General features: G+C 43.9%; 1 protein-coding gene across 5 annotated transcripts; it reads left to right on the top strand.

Moving 5' to 3' along the window:
* Window positions 1-287: 287 nt before the first annotated feature.
* HNRNPH3 (heterogeneous nuclear ribonucleoprotein H3) lies at window positions 288-7,717 on the top strand. 5 transcript variants are annotated; one of them, XM_032191193.1, is made up of 10 exons: window positions 288-447; window positions 1,542-1,677; window positions 2,204-2,342; window positions 2,900-3,042; window positions 3,529-3,615; window positions 3,931-4,049; window positions 5,355-5,490; window positions 5,771-5,851; window positions 5,935-6,021; window positions 6,362-7,717. In XM_032191193.1, exons 2-10 carry the CDS (start codon window positions 1,560-1,562, stop codon window positions 6,436-6,438), a joined length of 987 nt encoding a protein of 328 aa, XP_032047084.1. In that variant the 5' UTR covers window positions 288-447; window positions 1,542-1,559; the 3' UTR covers window positions 6,439-7,717. The 5 variants fall into 5 exon arrangements, with proteins under 5 accessions (XP_032047084.1, XP_032047086.1, XP_032047082.1 ...); XM_032191195.1 differs by having other exon boundaries at window positions 289-447; window positions 2,900-3,087; window positions 6,327-6,393; XM_032191191.1 differs by having other exon boundaries at window positions 290-447; window positions 2,900-3,087.
* The last annotated feature ends 518 nt before the right edge of the window (window positions 7,718-8,235 follow it).

An 8,235-nucleotide genomic window follows, 5' to 3' on the forward strand; every position in this document is an offset into this window, starting at 1 on the left:
CAGCGCTGAGGCGATGCCCGCGCAACCGTTAGCGGCGACCGTTAGGGGGCGACCGTTAGGGGCGCACGCGCCCCTCTCAGAGCGACTTCTTGGCGCCAAGCCGCCGCCGAGCCCGCCCGGCGCAGCGCGCATGCGCCCCGGCTCCCCTCAGCCACCCTCGGGAGAGGAGCGAGCGGGCGCTCCCCTCCCCTCCCTGCCGCGCCGCGCATGCGCAGTTGCCGCTGCTCGCCGCCGGCCGCGCATGCCCGCGTGCCGCCCGGGCGGGGCTGAGGGGAGCGCGGCGCCGCTGTCGCGATAGTTGCGCGCTCGGGGGCCGCCATCGCGCCTCGGCTGCTCGCGTCGCTGCGGAGCCCGGCGGCCGGTCGGGAGCGCGGAGGAGCTTCCTGCGCGGCGGGACGGAGCTGCCGCTGCCGGGGGCGCGCGTGAGGGCTGTGCGAGCGGCTGCCGGTGAGCGGCGGGGCGGCGGGAGGGCGGCGGGAGGGCAGCGCTCGCCTCAGCGGAGCCCGCCGGGGCCGCACGGGGAGGAGGCGGCGGCGGCGGCGCCCCCGGGGTCGGCCGGGCCCCCCCCGGCCCTCGCCGCGGCCGGGAAGGGGCTGAGGGAGGCGGGGGGGGAGGGGGCGGCGCCTCGCTCCCGGCGCGGCCGCCATTTTGCGGAGCTGAGGCGGAGGGCGGCAGCGGGCCTGCGGAGGGCGGGCGGCGGCTCCCCGGGGCTCGGCGGCGGCTGAGGGGAGCCTGAGGCGGCTCCGCCGGGGCTGAGAGAGAGGTGCCGGGGGGACGGCGAGGGGAAAGGGGGAGGCGAGGGGGGAAGGGGCGGCCGTGAGGGGGCCCCGGGGAGGCGCGTTAAATGGCGCCGGGCGGGGAGCGGGCGCTGCGGGGGGAGGCCGGCGGCGGGACGGGGCCGTGAGGAGCCCGCGGGAGGCGGCGCGGGGGGCTCCGGGCCCCTCTTTCCTTAAGCAAGGGGCGGCCCGCAGGCACCTGCTGCCGGGGGGGGGGCTCGGCCGCCTCCCCCTGCCCCTCAAGGTGATCCCGCGGCGCCGCCCCGGGCTGCTTGAATTGGGAATAAAGCCCTGCCCGTGTGGACGGGGAGGGGAGGGGGGGTGAAGCGCACACAAAAAGCGGCCGGGAGCGTGGCCCGTGGCGCTCGGTTCGCAGACAAAGGGGAGGGAAGGGGAGCGTTGTGGTGTGGTTCCACGCCGCAGCCGTTGCGTGGTTCCTGCCCCGCCGAGTGTCACGCGTTAAAAAACAAAAGCCGCCAGGATGAGCGCGGAGAGCGCGCTGAGGAAAGAACGAGCGCTGCCGCGCACCGCACTACCTACGTGCGGTTTTCCCTCTCGGACTCAGGGATGGTTTTAGATGCGTATGTGTCTAAGATGGGACAAAGTAAAATTTAAATGCGTAACGGGAATAAAGCGTATTATCCATAGTAATACTTAATAGTAGTTCACAGGAGGAAAACTACTTGATTTCCTTTCATGCTTGGGGGGCAGACTCAGGTACATATGGAATCTAAAGAAACTTCTTCGTTTTTTTTCTCTTGGTAGCGTTTAACTTAAATAAAAATGGACTGGAGTGGAAAACACAACGGGCCAAATGATACAACTAACGATGGAACAGTGGTACGACTTCGAGGCCTGCCGTTTGGATGCAGCAAAGAAGAAATTGTTCAGTTTTTCCAAGGTATCTCTAGTATAGTCAAAGTATAGAGAGTGACTTTTCTTGTATTTTATACACAACGTTTTGCACACTTTAATTTGTAATGCCCATTAATGGGGTGGAGGGGGGGTGTTGTGCCAGATTAGATTACTTTCAGTAAGATTTATGTCCTGTAATTACAGTACAACTAACTGTAGATGTAGTACCCCTGAGTATGTATCTATTTTTGTCGAGGCGGTAAATGTATTATGCATATTGAGATAACCTATACGTTAGCATTTGGAGCAGTTAAATCGCTTGATTGGTAGCTATGTTCTCTTCATGTAACCTAGGTGGTTGTATTTTTGCGTAACTAAAACAGAAAACAAGTATGGCTAATTCCATAAATGTTTAATGAAAGATCGTTGGCTTGTATTGTTGGGTGATGGGGGAAACTTTTTTTTTTTTCGTTGTTGTTGTTTAGATATGCTTAAAGTATTTGCTGCAGATGGGAATGTTTCAGCCTTTAACACTGTTCCCCTTGATGGGGTTATTTGTCCTTGGGTTAAAGGGTTGGAAATCGTGCCAAATGGGATAACATTGACGCTGGACTACCAGGGGAGAAGCACAGGGGAGGCCTTCGTGCAGTTTGCTTCAAAGGAGATAGCAGAAAATGCTCTGGGGAAACACAAGGAAAGAATAGGGCACAGGTGGGGATGGAGAGTTTGGGATGGTGTTTAAATTTTTATTTTTTGGGGGTTGTGGGTCAGTAATGCTTTTGGGGGGGTTGGGGATCATAATATGGAACTGGGTATTTTAAAGATTTTTTTGTAACTGATCCTAAGTTAACTGGGGAAATACGGTAGATTTGGGGGGCGGGGGAGACAGTATTACTCTGTGTATGTAGCTTGCTAAACTCAGAAAATTGTTTCAGTCATTTGTGTCATGTGTAGGGTAATTTGTGCTAAGTGCTACTATAGCCAGACATTGTTTTTCACCAGTATCCTTCTCATACTGGAAAGACATGTTCTATGCTTAATTTGTACAGCTAGAATTTTCACATAGTAATTTTTGCTATTGTTAAGTTTTTCTTTGATACACTAAAGATTCTTATGGTTGTGAGGAGAAAATTAAGTTGTATGGTATCTTTAGTCATTTTTATTGGATTGTACATCTAGTTGTAGAAAACGTAGTATGGCCTTTTATAATATTCTGAGAGCTTACGCATGTATTCTTACTTGTACCTTGAAAATCCTCTCTTATTCAGATATATTGAAATCTTCAAAAGTAGTAAGAGTGAAATCAGAGGATTCTGTGACCTGCCAAGAAGAATGATGGGACAACAGCGACCTGGACCATATGATAGACCGATAGGAGGAAGAGGGGGTTATTATGGAGCTGGGCGTGGAAGTATGTATGACAGAATGCGTCGAGGAGGTGGTGGATATGACGGTGGTATGTTTATCTAATGATAGGGGTTCTGTTGTCAGTTTCATGTTTCTGACATCTTTGTCAAGAAATAACGAAATGGCAGTAGCTTCCCATTAGGTTTGATGCACTTCTCTAAAAAGAAATTTTACTTGTAATATATCAAAAAATGCAGCTTCCTATTTAAGAGTAATGGAAAATATTTGAAAACTTTGTTTTTATTTATATATTTTTTATTATTATTTATATTTTTTTATTTTATTGGATATTTTGTTTGCATGTTTTGGTCTTTTTGTGGTATAAAAGGGATTCTGCACTTGAACGCTGTTCAAAAACCCAGTTTTAACAGTCTGTAGAGGCAAACATAGACATCTTGGTGCCCAAAGACTGAAAAAATGATTCTTTTGCATCACTTTGAGTTTTCTGTTACAATGTAATCATTCTTTTTTTTTTCTCTCACTTGTACAGGGTATGGTGGCTTTGATGATTATGGTGGCTATAATAACTATGGCTACGGAAATGATGGCTATGATGACAGAATGAGAGATGGGAGAGGTAAAAAATACTGTTAAAAAGATTTTTTTATCTTTGAATTGTAAGACTTAGTATTTTCAAGACAGAAGTAGTGGATTTCTTTATTAAATTGTTTCGTAAAGAAAGAAGGTTACTTAGGAAAGGGGAGTTGAGGAATCTCTGTGAAATAATACACAGATAAGTGTTTAGGTTGATACACTAGGATTGTAAACCTCTTCAGTAGCCTAATTCAATAGCCTAAAGTCAGCACTTTCAGGAAAAAAAAATAGTAACTGCTTTTCTTGCTTTTCATGATGTACTTACCAGGTGTGTGTTTTCTTGGCTGTGTTTTTCTAGGAATGGGAGGACATGGCTATGGTGGAGCTGGAGATGCAGGTTCAGGTTTCCACGGTGGTGGTCATTTTGTTCACATGAGAGGACTGCCTTTTCGAGCAACAGAAAATGACATTGCTAATGTAAGTACAGTAGTAAAAAACCTGACCTTTTAACACCAAGAATTTACATGTTCTTGTCTTTCCCTATTCCAAACTAATTTACGGTTCTCCAGTGAGTGATTGATAGCTTTAACACATCTGCTACCTGAAGTCATGGTTACTTATGCAAGTTCTGCACAACTTCACAACAAACGAGCTTTTATAAAGGTAATGTCTGTGGTAAGGTTACTAAAGAAGTCAGATTATTTTTAAAATTAATTCCTGTACTTTTCTGCTTTTTAATTTTCTTAAAAGATGGATATGGTTGTTACAATCAGTATCTACATTCTAAGACTTTCAGAAGCTTAAGTTTAACTGAAGATAGAGAGATTTTGTAAAAGAGTGATAGTAGGTGTGAAACTTTGATGATGGTTTGTATGTTGACATGAAACTTGTTTTAGGATGGACAAAGTGGGAAAACAGCAGGGAGCTGTGTTTGCAGGGAAAGTATCACGTTTACCCATAAGACATCAGGGTGGCAGATAAAGGGACACGTGCAGGATTTGGGGAGTCTTGAGTCAGTGTGGATGTCTGTTGTGATTACAGGGAGAGAAGTTTTCATGGGACAGTGGACCTGGTTTAATCATAGGCTCTGTACAGGGGGGTACCTTCTTTATTAGTTGTATCTGCATGGTGTATATGTGGAACTCCATCAGGTTGTGCTCATTTTCTTCATTTTCTGTATTTTGAAATCGAGTTGTAACATCAGTTTGGTTGTTTCCTTCAATCTAAAGACTTTGAAAACAAGGGTCAGACCTCAGTCTTTGATTCAGAGCACTTTACTGCAAGTGGAAAGCGTGATGAGTAGTAGTACCACAATAGTTACCCTAAAAATTCATTTGCACATACTGTCTATTAAAAGGGCAGTTGGTCAGATACACCATTGCATCTTTTGATGAGAAATCTGGTTAACAGCTTCTTTGTTGTAATTCCATAAACATGTCCCTACTTCAGGATCTTTATTTGGCTCTGCTTCTATGAAAATTAAGTCATGACTCCTTTTCCAGAGAGGCATCTTATTAGAATGTATTGCTTAAAGAGATGTTTGCAGGCAGGTATTTTGGTTTGTATCTGTTTTTAAAGAGAGCTACTGAAGATCAGTGGCTGGAGTTCTTCAAGTTGTATAATAGGGATTGTAAGTAATGCTCTGGAAATGAGTAATTAAATTTCTCATCCTACCACACTAAATCATTAGTTAGTGCTTAGTGCTGTAATCCCTGGGACAGCAAAAAATGTACCTGGCTTAAATTCTAAATTTATATGACTTTTTTTTGTTCTTATTCTTAGTTTTTCTCGCCGTTGAATCCTATAAGAGTTCACATTGATATTGGGGCAGATGGACGAGCAACAGGAGAGGCAGATGTGGAATTTGTAACACATGAGGATGCAGTAGCTGCTATGTCAAAGGATAAGAATCACATGCGTGAGTGTTGTGTTCAGATGAGGTTTTTGTTGACCAGGTTTTGGTGTGGTATATTTAGGTAAACTGAATGTAAGGGTTTAAACTCAGTATAACTAAAGATACACTGCATTAAATACACACATAGTGGTATTTTTTGCTGTTTATCAGAATAATGACTAATTGGTTGTTTATAAAAAAACAAAACTGTGGACTTCCAACTAATTCTGCAGGATGGATTGTTTTCTTCGAATCTTTCTGTTTTCTGAATCAAAATACAACCTCGTTTATTGATTTCCTACAGAACATCGATATATTGAACTATTCCTGAATTCAACTGCTGGAGGTGGATCTGGAATGGGAGGCTATGGCAGAGATGGCATGGGTATGCATCAGTTCCAGATTGAGCTCATTTTGCCAAACATAGTGGGGTTCCCAGCTTGTAACGGGGCATATTCTGCTTTTCAGATCAAGGTTACGGCTCTGTTGGCAGAATGGGCATGGGTAGCAATTACAGCGGCGGGTACGGAACTCCTGATGGCTTGGGTGGATACAGTAAGTAGATGTTCTGTTTTAAATTTATTTTCTGACTGTGTTGCTACATCTGTCTTCTGACAGATTATCTGGAAGGGTGGGTTCTGGGTGCTGTAGAATGTGCTGGGAGAAAGGGAAAGGAGGACATTGGTTTAACTTCCAATTATAAATTACATGTTTTGTTTGTTGTTTTTTTTTTAATACCTTGGGCTACTGCAGCAAATGCTTTTTTAGAAAAATAGTGCTGAAGTATTGTTGTTCTAGTGTAACTTAAGTTGGTGCTGAACAGTTTTGTATTACCCATCACGTTCTTTTCTTTTTTTAAGGTATGTATACGTGACCTTGTGTCAATTGTTTGCAGGTCGTGGCAGTGGAAATAGTGGAGGATACTATGGGCAAGGCAGTATGGGTGGAGGAGGATGGCGTGGAATGTATTGAAGGATAGCCTTGCTTCTGCGTAATATCCTGGAAGAAACAGTCTCTGGTCTACTAGACTTTCTTACAAAATTTAATTTCTTTTGTATTTTAAGAACTTTATAATGACTGAAGGAATGTGTTTTCACAATATTATTTGGTAAGCAACAGATTGTGATGGGAAAATCTGTTTTCTGTAGGTTTTATTTGTTGCATACTCTGACTTTAAATAAATTTTTATATTCAAACCACTGATGTTGATACTTTTTATACTAGTTACTCCTAAGGATGTATTACATATTCAGGAAACAGTCGGTTTAAGATGTTGTACTATGGTTCAATAAAGGTGGTTGTACTGTAACTCCTATGAACACTGAGTTCTATGTAATCTTGGTGTAGTGAACGAGTTTGAAAAATTCACTTGTTTAAGGGGAAAAAGGTAGATTAATAGACTAGTTTATTTGGTAACAATCTTTCCTAAATCCTTTTGATAAGTTGTACGTAATAATTTCTCAACATGGCATTAAGCTAAAGCTGTGGAGGCTAAAAGTCATCGTTCCAGCTTCCTTCCTTGTACTATCACAACCTACTGTGCTTTTCAAATGCACGGTTGCATAAACGCTTAGTTTCCAAGTTGTGTGCATCCACAACACCAAGCTACAGTAGTTCTCTGCTTTGCTGTAGAACTCCAGGTGCTGCATTTCACACATTTAACTTGCAAATGAGTTGCTAAGTGTACTAAAACACTAGCACAGCTTTCAGCTACCATGAAATAGGTCAAATACTACTTAATTTCAAGTTAGCTTAACTTTTTTTCTTCACAAACTGTTTTTGGGTGTTTTTAGGAAGACGGGGGGATTTTGAAGCAAGACGTAAGTTTCTTTCATCAAACTTGTATTTCAACACCATTGAGCTTTTTCCTTTAGTACATATAGCTGATTTGTCTGTATTTGTTCAAAACTTGGCAACCCATTTTATGGATGAGCTTGTTATAAGCCACGTTTCTAAAATGAGAACTGTAAGCCCGATACTTGTTAAGTGACACAACCCCAAACACATTGAAAAAAGTTTTTTGTGCATTTGTGACATGTAAGATGTGTAAGAAACAATTGTTTGAAGACACTTAACATACCTGATGTGTAACGAGGTATTTATTCTGAGCCAGTGTGATCTCCCAAACTAACTGCTTTGTCCTCAATGCCTCCCTTAAGATGTCAAATGTGATCTTGGGTATTGAAAGTTTGTCACCTGTTCTGCCAGTACTGTGTTATATATGTAATAAATGTCTTACTGCGGGAGAGAGTAGAATGGAGTTTATTTCACTAGAGAGTGTGTGCTTGTGTCCAAGTGACTGGAAGTAAGAGCTGAAAGGGGCATCAGCCATAGGAAGTGAAATACTTTGGGATAAGAAGGGGAGGAGAGATGGCTTGAAATCATTATACCAGGGATGGTGCAGGGCTCTGTTTTTAACTTGGCGCTCACAGTCTAAGTAGCGGTTCTTTGGTCAGTTGCTGAGGTTTGCCTTCTAAAAGTAAGGTAACAAAGGTCAGGACAATGTATCTTAGAGTCAGGTGAAGTACATCTACTTAAAGATTTTTCTAAAAGCATAGGGTCTGAATACTGTCTGATAGTGTCAGCTCTAACCTTTCCTCAATCAAGTATGCTCTGCATTCTATTTTCTGAGAAAAAACACGCAAACACTGGTTTAAGACTTACCTTTGGGAGAGCAGGGGGATTTACTTGGTTACTCACAGTAGCTTGAAGTGTAAGTTACCAAAGGTACATTGAATGTGAGTCTTGAATGAAATTCTGCTGTATGGG

Source organism: Aythya fuligula, chromosome 7 (genome assembly GCF_009819795.1).
Source record: "Aythya fuligula isolate bAytFul2 chromosome 7, bAytFul2.pri, whole genome shotgun sequence".
NCBI lineage: Eukaryota > Metazoa > Chordata > Aves > Anseriformes > Anatidae > Aythya > Aythya fuligula.